Genomic DNA, 22,265 nt, shown 5'->3' with positions numbered 1-22,265 from the left:
CGTGTTCCCTGCATTGGCAGGCAGATTCTTAACCAATGTGCCACGAGGGAAGCCCTATTTCCTTTCCTTTTAATCATTATTTCATTTACTTACATACATAGTTTCCCACATAAGCAAATACACATCCATTGCAGAAAACTAAAAAATACAAATAATTAAAAAAACATAGTGTCCAGGAGTAGCTACTCTTACATTTGTTTTGATGTAGAACTTTTCAGACTTTTTCCCTTGAAATATATTTTTATTGGGTTCATAATATAATAATATTATTTATAACCTACTCTTGTCATAGAATACAATGAACATCTTCCAGATCAATAAATACAGAACTACACAATCATTTTGAATGGCTATCTACTATTCCATTATATGTTCAGAAAGTAATTTTACTTCCCATTTTATCCAGAGCCCAGCCAAGGTCTGACTCAATATATATTGTTAATTGAACAAATGAATTTAGCCAAAGGATTCAAGGTATTTAATTGGCCCATTTATTTTTTTTCCATTTTCTCTCTCTCTCTTTTTTAAAAAGACAGTGTTTTTAGAGCACTTGTAGGTTCACAGTGAAATGAAAAGGAAGGTACAGAGATTTCTGTATACCCACTGCCCCCACACATGCACAACCTCAGCTATTAACAACATTCCTCACCAGAGTGGTACATTTGTTACAATGGCTGAACCTACACTGACGCATCATAATCACCTTAAATCCATAGTTTGCATTATGGTTCACTATTGGTTTTATACATTCTATGGGTTTGGATAAATGTATAATGACATGTATCCATTATCATGGTAAACAGAGTAGTTTCACATCCCTAAAGAACCTCTGTGCTTTGCCTATTCATCCCTCCCCCACTCCCAAACCCTGGCAAACACTGATCTTTTTACTGTCTCCATAGTTTTGCCTTTTGCAGAATGTCATCTAGTTGGAATCATGCAGTATAAATATATCTTAAAAATTGTACTCATCCGAATACTTGGGAATCAATCGCTACCTGGCAACATTATGTGTGGAGAAAGTAAAGGATGTCTAGCTGTAATAACAATTATCTTACATACATATACATTTTTATTTATACACATGATCTCACTTGAGCCTCATAACGACTCTATGAGAGGCAAAAATGGAGACCAAGAGAGGTATTCCAGCAGCAAGTGGCAGAACCTGGACTTGTCTATAGATAATTATGTATATATGTGAAGCTGTTACCAAACTCAGGTTTGGCTGCTCACTGCTTAAAAGCCAGTACTCGAGAGACTAGAGTTGGTTGGAAGGGAAATGTTGCTTTATTCAGGAGGCTGGCAACCTGGGGAGAAGGTGGACCTGTGTCCCAGAACCAACTCCAAAGATTCTGCTAGGCCATGAAGGTTTTAATTTTTTTTATAAAGGTTTTCTTTTTTTTTAAATTTATTATTTATTAATTTATTTGGCTGCGTTGGGTCCTCATTGCTGCACGCGGGCTTTCTCTAGTTGTGGCGAGCGGGGTCTACTCTTGGTTGCAGTGCGTGGGCTTCTCGTTGTGGTGGCTTCTCTTGTTGCGGAGCACGGGCTCTAGGCATGCGGGCTTCAGTAGTTGTGGCACACGGACTCAGTAGCTGCGGCTCGCGGGCTCTAGAGTGTAGGCTCAGTAGTTGTGGCGCACGGGCTTAGTTGCTCCAAGGCATGTGGGATCTTCCTGGACCAGGGCTCGAACCCATGTCCCCTGCATTGGCAGGCAGAGTCTTAACCACTGCGCCACCAGGGAAGTTCCTAGGCCATCAAAGTTTTTAAAGAGAAAAGGGGAAATAATCTCAGTTCATCATTAAGGTAGGGGGTCAGATTCTTTGTCACTTTCTGCTGTGTGCAGACTCCCCATGATCTTCCTTTAGATGCTATCTTTTTTTTTTTTTTTTTGGCCATGCCATGTGGATGCGGGATCTTAGTTTCCTGACCAGAGATCTTAAATCCCGGACCAGGGATCAAACCCGTGCCCCCTGCAGTGGAAGCGTGGAGTCTTAACCACTGGACTGCCAGGGAAGTCCCCTTTTAGATGCTATCTTGTTCATGTAGTTTGCTTGCAGGATTACTGAAGGGAAGGCTGGGGAAAAGATCTAGTCATCTGTTCATTATTCTTCATTTTTACTTCTTTAATCTAAGAAAAGAGTCAATAGATTAGGCAAGGCATTGTGTGATCAAAAGACTTAAAAGGTGTGTTTGGGCTGGAGGCTAGTTAAGCATGGGGGGCATCTGGTGTAAAGGTTAGTTAAAATATAGCTTTGCTAAAGTGACAAGACAAAAAGCCTCCTGCAAAGAGCTGCTTCCTGCACAGAGTTGCTTCCTGCAGACAGTTGCTTACAAAGCTAGACAGTAAATGTGCCGAGATAGAGAGGAGGAGGTGGGAATTGATTGGGTAAGTAGACATATCTGAACATATGTGGAGACATGTGTGGACCAGCAAATAGATGAGGATATGCAAACATTTGTCCCATAATCATGACCTCTTGTCTGTCTGTAACTTAGGTCTCAGGATGTGGCTGTGTTTGAACTTGAGCTCAGAACTGGGTTCTGTCTCAGTAAACTTATTTTACTGTTCAGCAATAAATCAAAACCCCATTGCCCCCTCTTATCAGTCACCTAGTTACCTGGATTCCAGGAAAACCAATCCCAATGCTAGGAATTAGCTCTAGCACTTGGCATCAGTGGCAGATAATGATTTATAAATAACTTCATATTTTGTATAATTGTTCTCATGTGCTGTCTACAAAATAAAATTGCTCTTGCTAAGATCAATAAAGATCTTCTGGTTGTCCAATCCAGTGGTCACTTTTCAGTGCTTTCCTTCCTGACCCTATCTATGTCATTAACAGTCTTGATCATTCTCTCCCTGAATCTTTTCTCCATTCTTCCCTTGACATCATTCCATTCTGACTTTCTTCCCGCCTGTCTGGACACACTCCTACTCTCTTTCTGCCTGTTCTTTGGCCACTGTATGGCAGACACTACTGGTTGCCTAACCAACAGTTTTCTCCTCTTATTCCTTTCTGAGGAATCCTGATTTTGTCCAAGACATCCTCCCTTCTTTGAGTGGCAATGCTTTTCCCAAGAGTTAAGCCCAGACCTCTGAGATAAAACCTAATTAGTCTAAACCACTGGTTCTCAAAAAGTGTGGTCCCAGGACCAGCAGCATCAGTCTCACCTGAAGAGTTCCAATTATCAAAATTTCAAATTCTCAATATTCAATATCCTGTGATAAACCATAATGGAAAAGAATATTAAAAAGTTTATACACACACACACACACACATCTGAATCACTTTGCTGTACAACAGAAATTAACACAACATTGTAAATCAACTATAACTCAATAAAATTTTTTAAAAATTCAGATTCTCAGACCTCACGCTAGACCTACTGACCCAGAAGCTCTGGGGATAGGGCCCAGCAATGTGTTATAAGAAGCTCTCCAGGTGATGCTGATACAGGTTCAAATCTAAGAACTGCTGGTCCAAGTCAATCATGATGAGTGGTCTTGTTCCTCTTCCCAGTGATGGTATCAGGCATGCACATATGATGACATTTTTGCCAATGAGACATGAGAGCAAGTCTGCTAGGGGAGGGGTCTTGGAAAGATTTCTTTGCTTCTAAAAGAGGTAAAAGGAAAAGATGCTCCCTCTTCATCTGAAAGACACTGTTGCGCTGGATGTGATGCCTGGGAGTGCTATAGCCAGGCTGGACCATGAAGAGAGCAGCCTAAAGGTAGCAGCAGGTTGAGAATGGCAGAGCAGAAAGATGGACAGGGAATGTTATGAGTCGAATTGTGTCCCCCCTAAAAGATATATTGAAGTCCTTACCCCCAGTACCCCAGAATGTGACCATATTTGAAAATAGGGTTGTTGCAGATACAATCAGTTAAGGTCATACTGGAATAGTGTGGTTCCTAAACCAGTATGACTGGTGTCCTTGTAGGATGAGAGACACAAAGAAGATGGCCATGTAGCAATGGAAGCAGAGATTGGAGTCTGTCCTACAGGTTTCAGAGGGAGCACGGCCCTGCTGACAACTTGATTTTGGACTACTAGCCTCCAGAACTGTGAGACAATAAAATTCCATTGTTTTAAGCCACCCAGTTTGGGTGACTTTGTTATGACAGCCCTAGGAAACTAACACAGGGTCCTTGTGATCTATACAGCTAACCCTACAGCCATTCTACCTTGAGATCACTTGTTACGTGAAATAACAATTTTTCCTTATTGTTTAAGCTAGTTGGATAGGGTTTTTGTTTTCTTTTTTTCCCCAGCTTTATTGAGATAATTGACGTAACATTGTGTCAGGTTTAAGGTGTACAACAGGATGATTTTTTTAAAAAATAAATAATTAATTTATTTATTTTTGGCTCTGTTGGGTCTTCGTTTCTGTGCGAGGGCTTTCTCCAGTTGCGGCGAGCGGGGGCCTCTCACTGTCGCGGCCTCTCGTTGCGGAGCATGGCTCCAGACGCGCAGGCTCAGTAGTTGTGGCTCATGGGCCCAGTTGCTCCGTGGCATGTGGGATCTTCCCGGACCAGGGCTCGAACCCGTGTTCCCTGCATCGGCAGGCAGACTCTCAACCACTGCACCACCAGGGAAGCCCCAACAGGATGATTTGATACACTTATACAAAAATGTGAAATGATTACCATAATAGGATCAAGATTGGCCCATTTGTTAAATTTCTACATTTCATGCTGCAGTTTAAAGTGACCTAAACAATATATCTTCTTTCCAAAACTGAGGACTCCTTACGAATTCCAATTCTTTGAGATAAATTTCTGAGTTAGAATGCCCAGTGGGGCTTCCCTGGAGCTTGAATAAGTTTGTCTGGGAGGAAAAATTTTCCCTTCCTCCCTTCTAGGTTCATCCGCTGGTCTAATAATTACATTGACATAAGACAGAGTAAGTAAGTATCAAATTTAATTACATAAGTATGTACAGCAGCCCCACAAAGACAGACTCAAAGGCAGTCAGGTAATTGAGGCTTATATACCATCCTGAGCTAAGGAGAAGGGGGAAGTGGTCTGGGGCTTCAAAGGGGAGGAAGACAATTCACAGGAAGATGAGAAGAGCAAATGTCTGGTAAACAAAAGCTTGTCATGCCACACAGGTAAGTCTTTCTGATATAAAAAATTATCTCTCTCTTTCTGGTACAGGTTCCCTATTTAAATTCTCTTAGACAGTTAAGGGAGAGGTAAAAAGCTTTTCTTGAATCTGCTGGGTCTTAATTGCCTTCAACGCAAAACAATCCACATGTGAAAGTAGCACATTTTGGGGTGGTTTTCTGCTACCCCCTCAACTTTCTACACAAGCCCTCACAGTAACCAGAGTCAGGTGACTCTCTTCTTTGGGAAAGCTGTGTGTGTGTGAGCTTAACTGCCGAAGTGGGAAAACAGAATGTTGGAACACAATCCCAACCCTTGGTAATTTTGTATAACATGTTTCAATTGCCGGTTCACATGTAACCACTTCTTACCTGACAAATTGTTTGACTTGCTAAATGAATGCTTCATTTCACTTACCACCAAGAGGAAATAAACCCTGGCCATGAGCAGAGGTAACATTTTACATCAAACAGAAATTACAAAAACCTCTTCTGTGGAGTTATAGGCATCCTCAGCAACGGTTTTATTTATTGAAACATATTTTCTATTTTTTGTTGGTTTCTTGGCTTTTTTGGTTTGTTTTTTTCCTTCTGATGATGGAATTAATATATGCTTAAAAGGATTAAAATTTTTTAAAAGTTTTTTTAAAAATTAAAAAAATTAATTTATTAATTAATTAATTTTTGGCTGTGTTAGGTCTTCATTGCTGCGCACGGGCTTTCTCTAGTTGTGGCGAGCTGGGGGCTACTCTTCGTTGTGGTGCGCGGGCTGCTCATTGTGGTGGCTTCTCTTGTTGTGGAGCACAGGCTCTGGGTGCGCGGGCTTCAGTAGTTGTGGCTCAGGGGCTCTAGAACGCAGGCTCAGTAGTTGTGGCACGGGCTTAGTTGCTCTGAGGCCTGTGGGATTTTCCCAGACAAGGGCTCGAACCCGTGTCCCCTGCATTTGGCAGATGGATTCTTAACCCCCGTGCCACCAGGGAAGTCCCAGAAGGATTTTAAAAGATTAGAACATTTGATTTTTTTTAATTAAAAAAAATTATTTTTTTTTGCAAGGAACCCGTGGCTGATTTCATCTAATTCACGCAGCCTGTACCACTCCTGAATTACATACTGTGCTCACTTTCCCCAAGGAGTCAGCCTGTGTAGGACTCAAAGTGTGGCCTTCAGATACTGAGTTAGCCAGCCAAGCCTAGGGTTTCGACGCCCCTTGATAAAGAGCTCTTCTGGGCCAAGCAACCAGGACATGCCTGTCATAGAAGGGGCCTCAAACTTTCTCATTACAGCCTCAGTCCTGCCGGGGAACTACAGTGCCACCTCTGCCTCTCCCAGGGTGTAGCACGGCTCTCCTAGTGTCTGGAATTTCTCAGAGAGGTCCTGAAACTCCAGGACCAGGAGGCCTGGTTGAAAGGACAGCATCTTTCCCTGGTAGCAGGACCGACTACATAATTTGCAGACCCAGTACAAAATAAAACAAATTGTTAAGAATTTACAAATTCCTCCTCAACAAATTGTTAAGAATTGCAAGACAGCAACAGCAGAATATTCAGCACTTAGTGCAGGACCTTTCTGACCTTGGTTCTCTGTGTGACTGCGCAGTTCACACACCTGTGAAGCTGGCCCAGCCACAAGTGTGAGCCTTTCTACGTGTACTTTATTATTATTATTTTTATTTTTGGCCACACCGCACAGCTTGTGGGAATCTTAGTTCCCCGACCAGGAATCGAACCCTGGTCCCCTTCAGTGGAAGCGTGGAGTCTTATCCACTGGACCGCCAGGGAAGTTCCCTTTATGTGTGCTTTAAACACATCATTTATTTAATGTTCTTAACCCCATTTTAATGATGAAGACTGAGAGGTTAAGTAACTTTCCCAAGGTCATGCAGTTAGTAAGCGATTTGAGTCTGGATTCACACTCTGCTTCTGAACTGGAAAGCTCCAGCTCTGTTTCCAGGGCAAAGGGTAGATAATCTTCACATTTAACAAAGTCCATTGTTGGTAAACAATGCCTTCTTGTTCTGGAAGGACGGGATAGAATCTTCCCTGATAAGCCTAGATTGCCCACAGCCAGGAAGAACTGCCTAAAGCCACTGCCTCTAATACTATAAAACTGTTTCAAAAGGCTTAAAAACCCTTTCTGCCACTCCGACCTCCCTTGCTTTTGCAGCCCTCATCAGTCACAGCTGAGCGGCTTCCTGGTGCTTGTTTGCATTCTCCCCCACCCCTCCTCCCAAGAAAAATAGCTCTAGGGTGTTTTAAAGCCTTTACTTAGTACAGCTCCACTCCACCGCGCCTCCAGACTGCCTGACCTTCTCCCTCCCGCTGAGCAACCCTCCACCGACATCTTCCTTCACTAGAGCTCTGGGTCCCCTGAGCACCCCACCTTGGGCCTGCCCTGGAAAAGCATCCAGGCTTACAGAGGCAAAGGTGGGGTGGGGGAGTGGGGAGGTGGGAGAGGGGGCTCCTGAAAGCTCACTTCAGAGATGACTCTGGCAGCCCCCCAAGGGAGTTCTTCCACTCCTCTGTGAGGCATCAGGGGCTGAATGGTAGGGAAGAGGGGACTGAGTCCCCAGGTATAGGATGTCAAGGACAAGGGGAGGGAGGCCACGGAGACCAGGAGCAACCCCCCTGGGAAGGCCGCTGTCTCCAGTTTGGAGTTGATGACAGACACCCTCTGACTTATCTCAGGTTTTGCATTTAAAAAAAAATCAGAGACTTGCCTGGTGGTCCAGTGGTTAAGACTCTGCACATCCACTGCAGGGTGCATGGGTTCGATCCCTGGATGGGGAACTAAGATTCCCGCATGCCATAACTAAATTAAAAAAACATTTTAAAAAATCACTTTTTAATTTTCACAGTGGATTTTAAGGTGGCAGAACTTTACAGGTTCTGTTATGAAGGCACTATAATAACTCACAATGCTTTTCAGATTAAAGTAACCAAACTGAGTTCACCTTATTGAAGAAAAGTCTGAACACATTCATATTCACTATTTTTATTTTTGGTTTTATATCAATATTACATCCCCTGCTGGTCCTGAATTCTTACTATCATTTGTCTCTGTCCAGTCATAATTAAAATGCAGTAAAGGAGGGGGACCCCAGCCAGAAGCCATGTGAACTGATGGAATAAAAATCTGCCCCGCCACAGAAACCCAAGACTGATGCTGTTGCAGCAAAAATAGAAATGAAGTTTTCCCTCTCCTGAGAACAAAGAAAATAAAGGGAACAGTGAACAGGCTAGAGAAGAAACATAACCTGGCCTGAAAGAGTTAATCACTCCTAGTTTTATTTTAACTATTACTAATCTGTAGTGTCTGTAACTAGATTTGTACTTCACAAAGCTAACCTATCACTCTTCAACATTGTGTGAATTACATCCTGCACTCCCTTGTAGCAAATCACCCCTTGTAGCTGTTTGCATTTCGGAAAGGTCACAGGTTGATAACCCAGAGACTAATGGACCAAATTACCGGCTTGCCTGACACAGCGGTGACTGTTTTGAAATAATGCAAGAAGAAGAATGCAAGACCTTCACCATTTTGATCCTTATCACTCACTTCAGACTAAGAACTCCCCCTATAAGAATCCCTGTAACTCCCCAGGGAAGGGAGGCACAGTTCTTGAGGCACTAGCCTACTGCGTCTTTCTTTTGCCTGGCAAAGAAAATAAAAAAGCCTCTCTATTTCGTTGTCTTTTTAAATAAATTTATTTATTTATTTATTTTTTAATTAAGAAATTTATTTATTTATTTTTGGCTGTGCGGGCTTTCTCTAGTTGCATCGAGCGGGGGCTACTCTTCATTGCAGAGCACGGGCTTCTCATTATGGTGGCTTCTCTTGTTGCAGAACACGGGCTCTAGGTGTGCTGGCTTCAGTAGTTGTGGCACGTGGGCTCAGTAGTTGTGGCTCACGGGCTCTAGAGCACAGCCTCAGTAGTTGTGGCACACGGGCTTAGTTGCTCTGTGGCATGTGGGATCTTCCCAGAAAAGGGCTCGAACCCATTTCCCCTGCATTGGCGGGTGGATTCTTAACCACTGAGCCACCAGGAAAGTCCCCTCTCTATTTCTTATCTTACAAATCTCTGTCTCTGTATTTTTATTCGGCATCGGTGCACAGGGGACCAAGATTTTTGCAACAATGCAAATAATTTCTTGTGGAAGCTACTTTCTGCTTCATGCTCCTGCTTCATGGTATTGATTAGTGCACAATACTCTCCTGAGTTTGTGAATACACACAGCAAAATGTTCTTCACCTCTTCAATGTTGTTATATACCTGTCAACTGAAAAAAAATGCACAACCTAAAAGTCGAGAGTTGTTTTATTCGGTGGACATACTGAGAACTTAAACGTGGGAGACAGGCTCTCAGACAGCTCTCAGGGACTGTTCCCAAGAGGTAAGGGAGGAGCCAGGATTTATAGGAGTTTTTGCAACAAAGACCAGTTAGTGGGAACATCAAAAGATTGCTGTTAATTAAAGAAAACCAGACATCTCAAGTTAAGGAATTTAGTGCTTTTCTATGTATGGGAAGATGCAAAGTCTGGCTCATTGAAATCATTCCTTTGATATGCACCTCAGCTATCTGGGGCCAGTATCCTATGTCTTCTCATCCTGAGTCTCCTCAGGTTGCACTATGGGGGGGGGGGCTGTAATGTGGTGGTTTGATGGCTGCAACATCCTTTGTTTACTGATATGGTAGTGGCATTCTTAGTTCACACTATTAGCCACCACTGGAGGACAACAGGACAAATGTCGATAGAGAAGTGGGTGCTTTTGGGGTATGACTGCTGGCTCTGCTGTGCTGATGACATGGACTAACACCTCAAACCTCCTCAGGCATCTGAAACCTCAAATGGCAGCACATCATCTGTGATCACCTTCCTTAATGAGCAGGATTTATTTATGGCAAAGTTCCAGGTCAGAAAGCCCAAGATTTAGCACCATTCTCCCAAATTTGCACCGTTCACTACCCCTGGTGACCCCCTTGAGCTTGTGTGTGGGGTAGGGGGATATTTCAGACTTACGGGGACCTAGTACTTTATCCACGATGAATTCCTGAGATTCATCACTGTTAGTGGGGATGGGTGCCATTATTGCCACCGTAGACTAACAAAAAATGCACAACCTAAAAGTTGAAGTTGAGTGTTATGTTTTATTCAGTGGACTAAACTGAGGACTTAAGCCCAGGACACAGCATCTCAGATAACTCTGAGAGACTGCTCCGAAAAGGCAAGGCGGGAGCCAGGATATAAGAGTTTTTGCAACAAAGACCAGGTAGTTGGAACATTAAAAGAGTGCTGTTAATTAAAGAAACCCAGATATCTCAAGTTAAGGAATTTAGCATTTTTCTATGTATGGGAAGATGCAAGAGTCTGGGGTCACTGAAATCATTCCTTTGATATGCACCTCAGCTATCTGGGGCCAGTGTCCTGTGTCTTCTCATCCTGAATTTCCTCAGGGTGCACCATGGGGTGGGGTGGGGGGGCTGCAGTGTCTGATGATTTGATGGTGGGCATTATTTTTCTATCCTGAGTTCCCTCAGGGCTCACGGCTGGGGCGCCTGTAATGTGATGCCTTGATGGCTGCAACATCCTTTGTTTACTAATATGACAGGCAATATTTTTCATTCACACCACCTTTTCCTGGTCACTGACTACCCAACATCACCCAGAAATGACCTCTTCCTTTTTTCTAAAAGGGAACCTTTAAATTAAAGCTTACCCTGAATGAATCAATTCAGTAAACCTTCCCCTAATAGGGTACGAGTAATGTACCCCAATCCATAGCCTTCTTTCCTTTGGCTTGCCTGAATAATGAGGAAGGCTTAAATTCTACTTAAATGGCCTTTTCAACAGTCTTTTTAGTCATAAAATAGTCATGCTACAAAAAGTAGCATGTACTTAGCCTTAATAATATTAGAATTTATATTATTTTTAATGTCTGTTTAGAAGTACTATAACTTATTTGTATAAATTCTCTTATCAGTGGATGTTCAGATTGTTTATACTCATAAAATCTCTGGGCTGAACATCTCTTCATGTCCATTGAAGGGGATCAGAGTATGCCACCCCCAAATATGCCACTTTGGCATAAGAATTATTTTGAGTTGAAAAAATATGAGAAACAGCAGATGCAGGAAGAGCTCTGTGCCCTCCTCCTTTTAACCTAAAAGCAGGACAAATTTCCTGTGAGTGTTACGGAGCAAGGACTCCTGTGTCCACGGCGCAGAAAGCCAAACTCTGATAGAGGGTGTTTGCAGCAAAGTAAGGGGTTATTGCAGGGCGCCAAGCAAGGGAGTGGGAGACAAGTCTCAGATCCAGTCCATCTTGGTCTTTGAGTTGGGGGTGTTTTTAAAGGGAAAGAAACTGGGATTAATTATCGTCTGGGATTAATTATCGTCTTGGGACATTTCTATGACATTTTGTAATCATATTTTGGGGAGACATTGATATCTCTGGGTTACAATTCTCTGGCCAGGTGGTTCATGGCTTGGGGGCCTATTAGCTCATCTTGCCCTGGAGAAACAACCTGAGTTTGTATGTTAATGATGATATTTACAACAGCAATTTTTATACATCAACTATGTTATCTACAACAGCAGTTTTAGTCATCTGACTCTGGTTGATTAGTGTTCAGTTAGCAAAAGATTGCGGTCAAAGGGGACAAAAAAGGGATAGAGGTCAGAAGGGACAAGAAAGGGAATAAAGTTTTGGATAAAGAGATTAATCATAAACTTGGTAAGGGAACCCACTTTTGGGGGGCTCAGTTTCATGAGAAAGGCACCCTCCCCATACTAGGAGGTGGGGAGCCAACGCTGAGGTGAATATTCACAGACAAATATTACTTCAGCAATCCTTATCTTCCATTAGTTTCCCTCATATATTTACCTTCACACAATTTACTGCCCTGAGCTCAAACCCCTTTTGTCTCATCACATCTCCAAAAAATATCACTCTTTGTTAAAAATAGTACATAAGCTCTCAGGCCTAAGGGCTTCTTTGGAGTTTTCATGTCATTTCTGTGAGGCCCCTCCTATCCATATGAAATAAACCTTATTCTGTTGTTAATCTGTCATGTGTCAGTTTAATTTGTAGGGCCTCAGTCAATAAACCTAAGAGATTAGAGGAAAAAGTTTTTTTCTCCCTTATACCATCTTTGTCCACATAACCAATTATTTCCTTGGACTGAAAATGCCTGTCATGTTTGACACTGATACTTATTGCCAAGTGTACAAAGACTGTAGACATATTCATGCCTACTATCAAGGTATGTTTAAGCATTCTAATGTGCCTAATTGTTTTCTTAGACCCAAATCCCACTGCCTCATGAAGTCTTCTACTCCCACGCACCAGCATCTCTTTCCCTTTTGTGCAATCCTTTCCACCTAGGGTCTGCAGCACTTTGTAGCTGAGCATTTCACTGTTTTCTTGAAAAAAAATTCTTTTTTGTTTTTGGCTGAGCCACTCGGCTTGCAGGATCCCAGTTCCCCAACCAGGGATCAAACCTGGGCCCCGGCAGTGAAAGCGCCCAGTCCTAACCACTAGGCTGCCAGGGAATTCCCACCGTTAATTCATTAAAAAAAAAAAAAAATTCCGGCTTGTATTTGTGCCTGGTCCTACGCAAGGCAGTGGAAATACAAGTATTAATTAGACCAAATTACCACCTTCCAGGAGCTCACAGTCCAGTGGGCATCTAAACCTTGTTGTTAAATGCATATTGTGAGTAGCTGTGGGGTGGGATGGGGATTAAAAAAATGGATATAATTAGTCTCCTGTTAACAACCTGACAGAACAGCACTGGCACAGTAAATGGTGTCTGTTTATGAGTCCCTGGGACTAAATAATGAGAGGTGCTCAAATTTACACTCCCCACCCCCCCAAGCGCGAGAATGTAATTACAAAAGCAGAGTAAGTTTCCCAACTAAAAGTACCACTGCTTACTCATCCCAGCAGCTAGAGCATTTGGCCCACCTAGAAGGTAGTCAGGAAATGTCTGTTGAATGTTGGAGAAATGAATAAATGCACGGATGGATGAAGACAGCTTACTATAAGCAAGGAAAAACTGCAATTTTAACTATTTACAATCTCCCCACGCCTAAAAAGGGCAGATCCTCCTGAAGTTGCCTTTGTTTTGATGATGGGGTGGGGAAGCATTTGGGAGAAGTTGACAGGGAATGAAAGGTCCTCTATTACAACGGGAAAGAAAAATCCAGGGAGACAGCTAGGAAGGGGGGAGGAGGAGTTCTTGACAAGAGCAGAGCATGGTTTGGAGAGGAAAGGGGAGATGTGGCAACTACTAAAAAGAGGAGGTGGGGAGAAATATGTTTTAAGACCTGTTGTGTTATTTGTGATCTTCCCAAGAAGACATCAGGAAAAACAATGTACTCTTCTGTGTCTTTGTGTCTGGTCAGGACTTGTCTTTTGAATGTGGGAAGGTATCAAGCCGGGCCCAGCGTGACAGCAGGGACAGTGTGGGAGGCCCAGGGTCCTTCGTGTTTACACGCACCTTGTGTGTTCGAGAATCACGGACTAGAACTCTCTTGCTGAGTCAGAGCTGTGATTTCGTCGCTCACGAGAGAAGGCGGGGAACACGAATGAATTGTGGAATTATAGCGATGAGGAGGCACGGGGATGACTTCATCTGGCCCCAGGAGGGGTGTGTTGTGGGTAAGTAGTGATTCTCAACCTGTTTGCTTAGTCCAGTGCCTGGCACCTAACAGGAGGTCGGAATGTATCTGCGACTGGTTGAATCCTACAGAATAAAGAAGGGGACGGATTATAGAAATCGGCGATTATTATCCCATTGTAGAGATGAAGACACCGAGTCCTGAAGGTGACTCCAACCAGGCCTCCGGGCGGTCAGGGCAGAGTCAATACCCTAATCGCCGTCCTGACTCCCGCTGCCCCCGGCCCCCGCTCCCCACGGCCTCCAGCCACAGGCGCCCCACCCACCCCATACTTCCGGATTCCGCTCCGCCCCCCCAAAGCACTTCCGGTCCTCGGGGCTGGAAGACGCGGCATTGAACGGTGTTGCGGTAAGTCCGCGCAGCGAGGGCCCGCAGAACCCCTGGGCCCCGCAACATCGGGCCCAGGCGTCAGCGGGCCCTTATTTCTCGGACATTACACCGGACGTTACGCGGCCGCCATTTACCTCACGAAAGCCAGAGGCTCCGGCTTGAGGGTGACGCCATTTCCGGGGCTGGGCGGGCAGGCGAAGGCCGGAAAGGGCTCCAGCCTCGCTTTGTGGCTGGGAGGAGTCAAGGAGGGTCCGCTCGGTATTTCCGGGTTTCTTGCTGGAGGGCCGGGGAGTTTAGGAGAGGCGGTGTCACAAGTAGACTTGCTGGATTTGGCAAAAAAAGAAATGCAGGGCGTCCAGTTAAACTTGAATTTTTAGATAGACAACAAATAATTTTTTAGTGTAGGTATGTCCCAAATATTGTACGGAACGTATTTACATTTAAAAAATTCCTAATTTATCTGAAATTCAAATTTAACTGGACGTCCGGTATTTTATCTGGCTACCTTACTCTTGGGCGCCCCCTGCCCTGGGCTGTGATATCCAGTGGCAAAGCTGGTATCCTCTAGGCCTGTATCCATCAGAGAAATAGGTAACAAATTTCTCCCAGACTGTCAAAATCAGCCATCGCTACCTAAGCCGCTTTCAGCGCCAATCCTAATGGACCAGCCTCACGAGCCTCCGCCAACAGCTGGGCCCATTTTGAGTCCCCGTGGCAGCGCCCCCTGTGTTCCCTTTCACAGCTGGAGTCAGGCGCGGTTTCTCTTCTCTTACGGGAAAGCTGAGCTCCATGTAGGCTCAGTGGCCAGAGGCTAGAAGTTGCCAGGTTTTTTGAGTGTGGGATAAAGTGATGTTTGGAGTCCAGATTTTCTTTGTTAACAGTGGATAGCTTCAGAGAGCCCAGGGATGTCAAGGGGAGAGCATTAGTCTCATCTCACCTCTCATTTTGCTCATGAGACCCGATGAGAGAAATGGAGCTGTCCCTGTGGTAGAGCTGGAGCCTGATTCCCAGCCTCGTTCCCCTGCTCTGTCCACACTTGCTGCTGCAGTCAGCTGGCAGCATTTATGGTGGGCATTTATTAAAGTAATGCCTTTTTACAGATGAGCTCTTTGGGGCTTTATTGTCCCTAAGCTCCGCTACAGCCTCTTGACCTTCACCTTAAAGCTTTTTTAGCCTTTACTGTGCCCAGTGGGGAAAATGACTATTTGGCCTCAGCTGGGGAAGCCTGCCCTTTGCCTACTCCAGCCATGCTGCTCTCACCCCTGTGGGTGGTGTGACCCAAGACTTGTTATGTCAGAGCCAAAGGCATGTTCTTGGCATGGGTGGGTCTGACCATGTAGGTGGAAGGGCATCCTTTTCTGTCTTGCAGATTGGGCCCAATGGTACATGGGGTCATGTGGCATCTAAGGACTTCTTCAAGGTTCTACTATGAGCCAGGCTTTGCTGCCACTTCTGATTTGAACCTGAACCTGTTGCTGGACTGACCCTGAGTGCTGGGATTCTTCGGGCTGTGTGCCCCGAGGATGTGCCTGGACCTGCCTGTCGGTGTCCCAGCAAACCTAGAGCCTCCCTACACAGACCTAGCCTTTCCAGGCTCCTCAGCCCAGACCCATGAGCTAATGAAACAGAGCAGGCTGTGCGCTCTAGAGCCTGAGAGCCACAACTACTGAAGCCTGCGTGCCTAGAGCCCGTGCTCCGCAACAAGAGAAGCCACTGCAATGAGAAGCCCGCGCACCCCAACAAAGAATAGCCCCTGCTCGCAGCAACAAAGACCCAACACAGCCAAAAATAAAATAAATTAAAAAAAAAAAAAAAAGAGAGCAAGCTGGAGGTCACTGGGCTCAAGGTCAGTTGGTGGGACAGCCAGCAGCTTTGTAGCAACAGAAGTGGTAAAGAGGCAAGGAAGGAGTGCCAGAAAGGGGCGTTGCCCCGGGCAAGGCTCAGAAGTGCAGGGGGTGGAAAAGGGGTGGGGTGGCAGCCCACTGATAGTAATTTCTTCTTCTATGAATGATTAACTCTCAGCTGAAGGGAGTGATCTAGGAGGAGGGCTCAGCTAACAGGACCTCTGGACTCTGAGCAGAGTGTCCAGAGGGCTGGCGTGAGGCCTGTGGAAGAGGAGGACATGGTTGGGTGGCAGGCCTGGGCTCAGGAGACTGGAGTGAGATCAGGCAGCTGTGGGCCTTAGGAAATCTCCTTGGACTGGCAGATGGCCCATTCTTGCAGCAGCAGCTGTGGGGTCCACTGGCCCTGAGCCCTCAGAGCCGTGGCTTTGGGGAGCCTCCTGTCTCTGGCCTTGCAACAGTCTAACTAGTGCTTTCTTCCTCCTAGGCAGCCATGGGTGCCAGGTGGTGCTGAGAGCAGTGGGGCATGGCTGCAGCCCTGCAGGTCCTGCGTCACTTGGCCCGAGCCCCCTTGAGCCCACTCCTCTGGGGGGGCCCATTGGCCCGGCTGGCCAGTAGCATGGCCCTGGCAGAGCAGGCACGGCAGCTGTTTGAGAGCACTGTGGGTGCCGTGCTGCCGGGCCCCATGCTGCAGCGGGCACTGTCTTTGGACCCTGACAGCGGGCAGCTGAAGGTGCGGGACCGGAGCTTTCAGCTGCAGCAAAACCTCTACCTGGTGGGCTTTGGCAAGGCTGTGCTGGGCATGGCAACTGCAGCTGAGGAGCTACTGGGCCAGCATCTTGTGCAGGGCGTGATCAGCATTCCCAAGGGGATCCGTGCTGCCATGGAGAGTGCTGGCAAGCAGTAAGGAGCCTTGGGGGGCTGCTCCTATCTGGAGGGGAACCTGGGCCCAGACTCAGGCTGGATCGGGGCTTCCTTCCTTCACCAGCTTCCATTTTCTTCTGGGACTGGCCTGGCTCCCGGGTGGGTGTCAGTGGGTGTCCTTTTTAATGTCCCCTTCACCTGTACATCTGGGAAATCAGGTGGGAAGAGGAGCCCACCCCACATCTTGCTCTCCGTTCTCTCTCCCCTGAGGGAGATGCTGTTGAAGCCACACAGCCGTGTCCAGGTATTCGAGGGCGCAGAGAACAACCTGCCGGACCGAGATGCCCTGCGGGCTGCTCTGGCCATCCGGCAGCTGGCTGAAGGCCTCACAGCTGATGACCTGCTGCTCGTGCTCATCTCAGGTGTGGGTGCCAGATTGGCTCAGGACAGTGTGTTGATGGGGGGTGGGGGTTTCCAAATATCAGGCCTGCAAGAAGCTGTTGGTCTGAGCTCCCAAGGTCACAGGACAAGGGAGCAGTAAAGAGCCTGGATGGCTGACTCCTTGGTGGCCTCCTGTGAGCTGTGGGGTCCTCCCCTTGACTGACCTTGTTGGATAACCATGAGAGGGCACCTCACTCAGGCCTTGCAAGGGAAATGTCTCTGTTGCTGCTGTCTGTACCGTTGTCACCTGGGGCTAGAACCCTTGTTTCCAGCTCCCTCAGAGTCTCCACCCTCGTCCTCTGCTATCTCCTCTAGGTCTGCTGCCTTTTCCAAGCTGTTAAGGAATAGTTCTTCCAGTGTCTGCTGGGACCTGGGCTACCCCAAAGCAGGGTTCAACCTGGGTGTGGTGACTGTGCACACATTCACTATATGTCCACACGGGGGCACCCTAACGCCTCTTTCTAGCCTCCCCTTTTCTAGCCTAACATGAGCACTGACTGCCTGCTCCCCCCCGGTGGGGAAGTCCCTTTGTCATCCATCTCCTCTGCCCCGCGTCTTCATTGTCTCTGCAGGTGGGGGCTCGGCCCTGCTGCCCGCCCCCATCCCACCTGTTACACTGGAGGAGAAGCAGACACTCACCAAGCTGCTGGCGGCCCGTGGAGCCACCATCCAGGAGCTGAACACCATCCGGAAGGCCCTGTCCCAGCTCAAGGGTGGGGGGCTGGCTCAGGCCGCCTACCCTGCCCAGGTGCGTGGGTCTCTTCTTCCCCAGGCAGCCCTGGGCTGGTGGAGCCAGGCCGACATGTGCCAGGGAGATGAAGGGCAGAGGCCTGGTACAGGAGTCCACAGGGCTAGGTGTTTTGCACACCCACTTGAGAGGGGTTAGAAGTGGGTGAGGAAGTGCACTGGGTGGTGTGAGGACGTGTGGATAGGTGGAGGCAGTTTATCCTCACGGGCCCTGGGGCAAGGACCAGGTGGGACTGAGCCTTGCCTCTGCGACCCCTCCCCAGGTGGTGAGCCTGATTCTGTCAGATGTGGTGGGGGACCCTGTGGAGGTGATTGCCAGCGGCCCCACTGTGGCCAGCATCCACAGTGTGCAAGATTGCCTGCACATCCTCAATCGCTATGGCCTTCGTGCTGCCCTGCCACGTTCTGTGAAGACTGTGCTGGCTCGGGCTGACTCTGACCCCCATGGGCCACACACCTGTGGTCACGTCCTCAATGTGATCATTGGCTCCAATGCATTGGCACTGGCCGAGGCTCAGAAGCAGGCTGAGGCGCTGGGATACAGGGCTGTGGTGCTGAGCACAGCCATACAGGGAGATGTGAAAAGTGTAGCCCAGTTCTATGCGCTGCTGGCCCGAGTGGCTGGAGCCCGCCTCACCATGCCTGGGGCTGGAGCCTCTGTGGAGGAGGATGAACAACTCTATGAACTGGCGGCTGAGCTCCAGCTGCCAGACCTGCAGCTGAAGGAGGCTCTGGAGGCCGTGGTGGGCACTCGGGGCCCGGTCTGCTTGCTGGCTGGTGGTGAGCCCACAGTGCAGTTGCAGGGCTCAGGCAAGGGTGGCCGGAACCAGGAACTGGCCCTGCGTGTTGGAGCAGAGCTGGGACGGTGGCCATTGGGGCCTATTGACGTGCTGTTTTTGAGCGGTGGCACTGATGGGCAGGATGGGCCCACAGAGGCAGCCGGGGCCTGGGTCAGGCCTGAGCTTATCAGCCAGGCCGCTGCCCAGGGTCTGGACGTGGCTGCCTTCCTAGCCCACAATGACTCACATACCTTCTTCTGCCGCTTCCAGGGTGGGGCACACCTGCTGCACACGGGGCTGACTGGCACCAATGTCATGGACGCCCACCTCCTGTTCCTGCAGCCGCGGTGATATTGTAGGTCATGTTTTGGGAACCTAGAGGAGGCCTGCAGGGCAGCGTCCTGGAGAAGACCAGGTTTGGTCCCCAGGGCCTTACCAGGCGTTAGGGCCTCTCCTCTCCTTGGCCCTAGCTACATGGTTGGCCCTCACACCTCCAAACCAGGGCCTCTGCTTTGTGTCCAACTCCCCAACCAGACAGGCAGATGGGGGTTCTCTTCCACCCCTACTTTCAGCCATGGCAGCAGGTACCCCTGAGGACCAGGACGAGCCCCTAGGCCAGTTTGCTGCTCCCAGTGTTTTCCCCCAGGCAGCCCCTCTGCTCAGCTTCTGAGCCTGTTTCTTCTGTGGGGTGAAACAGGAAGGACTGAAAATAAAAAGGACCGCACTATGGGTTCTCAGTGCTTCTTCCCTCACAGCAAAGGTTAGCGGGGAGCTGCCGGGAAGGGGAATGGTGTTGGGCAGCAGCCCCTGTGCCAGGGCCCTGCAGGAGTTCTCTGTATCCATCTCTGCAGGGCACTTGCTTCACTTAAACAGGAGCTTGGGAGGGTTGAACGTGGCTCCCAACACGCTCAATGTGGGTGAGCAGAGACCCCAGGGAGGACAGGCCTAAGAACTTTAGTCTCTGACGTCTGGGTGGGACTGGCCACTCATCCAACTGTCACTCTCCCCTGTGGCATCCCTGCTGAGGTCTCTCCACCCTGTGATGTGTGCCTCGCTGGGCACATGCTTACTGCCTGCCACCAAGGACTTCCCTCCCTTCTGTCTTTGGACAGCCCTTAGACAGACTGTACTTTCTTTGGTTGATAAACCCCTGTTTATCCAGGGGTTACCCCCAGCCACACAGGACACTGGGTGTTGTTTCCTTGTGCCAGACCCATTTTCCCAGGCTGACCCACTCCCTGCCCCCAGATCCTTTAGCTGTTCCTCTGGGAACACAGTCCAGTTCCTGGTGCCAGCCTGCAGTGGGGGTCTCCAGTGCTGGGATGGTGGGTCAGAGCAGTGGTGGGGTCCAGCAGCCCCTCTCCCCTTCTCCTGTTACGGCTGGCTGGGAAGAGGCCAGTGGGGAGGGGAGCAACATAGGAAGGGCTTCCTTAGCCAGGCTAGCAGACTGCACTGGGAGAGGGTGGGGCCGCTGTCCTGGCTCTCCTTGGGCCCCCTTGTTCAGTGTTCGAGCCCTCCGCTGGCTGCCCCCGCCGTGCGCCACGGCTCCAATCCCTATATGAGTGAGCAGTAGAATCACATAGGAATAAAAAGCCATAGAGAACAGCGAGGCTTGGGGCTGTTCCTGCTGGCCCCCTTCTCCACCCCAGCCGTGCCCTCCTTTCTGAGGGTGTGAGGGGCTCTGGGCCAGGGCTGGCGTGCCCTGCTCCTGGGAAGAGCCTCCCTTCTCTACTTGGGCTCTAGACGGTGCAGCTTGCAGATGGTTCCTGGTGGGCTGGGGATGGGGAGGGAGGTGAGCAGGTGAGCTGGGTTCTGGGGTCCAGGGAGATTTAGGGGAGAGGGGAATTCACACCCCTTTGTGATGCAGGGGCTCCATTTCCTTCTGTCCTGGTGGGAGGTTTCTTCCGGCAGGGGTGGGGGTGTCATAGTCTTAGGGGCTACTGTCCCCACATGGCTGTGCCTGTGCCCCGGTGCTCCTCTGGCACCCTCTGGATAGGCCCTGTCCCTGCTTCAGTCCTTGCCCTCGGGGGCATGAGGATTAGCACTGGGTGTCAAGTTCCCAGCAACAGCAGGATAAGAGGGTTGGGGCTGTGGCAGAGGGCCTGTCTGCCATGTCCCGAGCATGTGCATGCATGTGTGTGGTGGCATGTGAGCACGCAGGTGTTGGTGTTGGCATTGCAGGAGGGGGAACGCATCAGTGTGTGTACACGGAGATCCTCAGTGCGGGCTGTGCTGTGCTGCTTCCTGTGCGCATAGCTGCTTACACACCTGCTGAGGGGTGAGTGAGAGTGGGGTCTTGCTAGAGTCTCCCCCTGGCCACCTTGGCCCCTGCCCTGGGCCTGTGTTTGTGGGGGCTGGAGGCCAGAGGCTGGATTGGGCCTAACCCATTAGATTTGCCCATTTGGTAACCCCAAGATGAGAAAGGATATATTTGGCTGCAATCTAGATGAAAATATGAGATAAAGCCTACATGGTGAGTGTTCTGTAGGACTTATTATTTGCTCCATAAATGTCAATTATGGGTCATAATAACTGTTCCCATCCTGTGGCTCTTGGCTTCCGTCTGTCCCCACTTGGGTTCCTGCTGCCCTCGTTCCCACCTCATCTCCATCCCCAGCAGCTTCCATTCTCTACACTTGGCATGAACTGAGAGCAGCTGGGCAATGGGCCTGGCCAGCCTTTAGGTGTCTGCCAATCCAAATCCATTTGTTTTATAGCTGGTGAAACAGAGAGGGAAGGTGGCTTGTCTGGGGCTGCACAGCAAGTCTGCCACAGAACCAGAATGAGAGCCTGGTTGGGATGTGCTTGACTATCCTCTGCCTACCCTCTGGGGCTTAGAGACCCTGGGGCCTGTCAAGGGCTCAGCCAGAGCCAGAGATCCACTCCTGCTTCCCTGCTGCCCTGCCAAGGGCTTGGGGATGGTGACGTGACCATGGCTGGTCTCTTGAGGGATCTTTAGAACAGATTTGTCAGTCCCTCTTGGCTTAGATTTCACAGCTCCATTGTGTGTGTGATTTGGCAAAAAGCCACATGCGGTGGGTTTCCACACAAAGGTGTGTGCCTGCATCTGTATGCACATCTGTGTGTGTGCTCGGAGACGTGTAGGCGTGTGTGTCCAGTTCAACCCACAGTCACTGAGTGGGCCTCAGAGCCATGCTCTGAGTTGGGTGGGGGACACACACAGTTTGGTGTGGTTAGAATGTTGGGGAGATGGTGATGCAAGTTCAGCAAGGCGGCCATAAAGGCTGGCAGAGGCTAATTGGCAAAAGGCCTCGTGTGCCTGGCTGAAGGGGTTGCACTTCACACTGACAGTGGTGGCAGGCCCCACAAGGAGTTTTGGCAAGGAGTGATGCCAGGAGGCTGTCTTAGGACTTTGATGCTGAGGCCATCCTTACCATGGGGGTGGGGGGGTGGGTGGAAGAGGTGCGGCATGTAGGAGAGAGGTGCATCACCAGGCCCAGGAACCCCC

General features: G+C 48.6%; 1 protein-coding gene and 1 long non-coding RNA gene across 6 annotated transcripts; one reads left to right on the top strand and one right to left on the bottom strand.

The window, feature by feature from the left end:
* Positions 1 to 441: 441 nt before the first annotated feature.
* On the bottom strand, positions 442 to 14,347 carry LOC103012671 (uncharacterized). 2 transcript variants are annotated; one of them, XR_450376.2, is made up of 3 exons: positions 14,259 to 14,347; positions 13,614 to 13,859; positions 442 to 2,135 (listed from the first exon to the last, which is right to left on the bottom strand). It is a non-coding gene; the product is annotated as an uncharacterized LOC103012671 (long non-coding RNA). The 2 variants fall into 2 exon arrangements; XR_450377.2 differs by lacking the exon at positions 442 to 2,135 and adding an exon at positions 8,877 to 9,390.
* GLYCTK (glycerate kinase) lies at positions 14,088 to 21,279 on the top strand. 4 transcript variants are annotated; one of them, XM_057554430.1, is made up of 6 exons: positions 14,088 to 14,142; positions 15,494 to 15,970; positions 16,453 to 16,868; positions 17,100 to 17,251; positions 17,843 to 18,018; positions 18,281 to 21,279. In XM_057554430.1, exons 3-6 carry the CDS (start codon positions 16,492 to 16,494, stop codon positions 19,145 to 19,147), a joined length of 1,572 nt encoding a protein of 523 aa, XP_057410413.1. In that variant the 5' UTR covers positions 14,088 to 14,142; positions 15,494 to 15,970; positions 16,453 to 16,491; the 3' UTR covers positions 19,148 to 21,279. The 4 variants fall into 4 exon arrangements, with proteins under 4 accessions (XP_057410413.1, XP_007174788.1, XP_007174790.1 ...); XM_007174728.3 differs by lacking the exon at positions 14,088 to 14,142 and adding an exon at positions 14,169 to 14,288 and having other exon boundaries at positions 16,457 to 16,868; XM_007174725.3 differs by lacking the exon at positions 14,088 to 14,142 and adding an exon at positions 14,169 to 14,288.
* The last annotated feature ends 986 nt before the right edge of the window (positions 21,280 to 22,265 follow it).

The sequence above is a fragment of the Balaenoptera acutorostrata genome, chromosome 10 (genome assembly GCF_949987535.1).
Source record: "Balaenoptera acutorostrata chromosome 10, mBalAcu1.1, whole genome shotgun sequence".
Lineage (NCBI taxonomy): Eukaryota > Metazoa > Chordata > Mammalia > Artiodactyla > Balaenopteridae > Balaenoptera > Balaenoptera acutorostrata.
This window is presented reverse-complemented; position numbering and strand designations above follow the sequence as displayed.

Coding starts and splice junctions, on each gene's coding strand:
- GLYCTK (XM_057554430.1), top strand. CDS start 16,492: ATGGCTGCAGCCCTGCAGGTCCTGCGTCACTTGGCCCGAGCCCCCTTG. Junction 16,869..17,099: donor ATGGAGAGTGCTGGCAAGCA/GTAAGGAGCCTT, acceptor CTCTCCCCTGAG/GGAGATGCTGTTGAAGCCAC. Junction 18,019..18,280: donor AGGCCGCCTACCCTGCCCAG/GTGCGTGGGTCT, acceptor ACCCCTCCCCAG/GTGGTGAGCCTGATTCTGTC.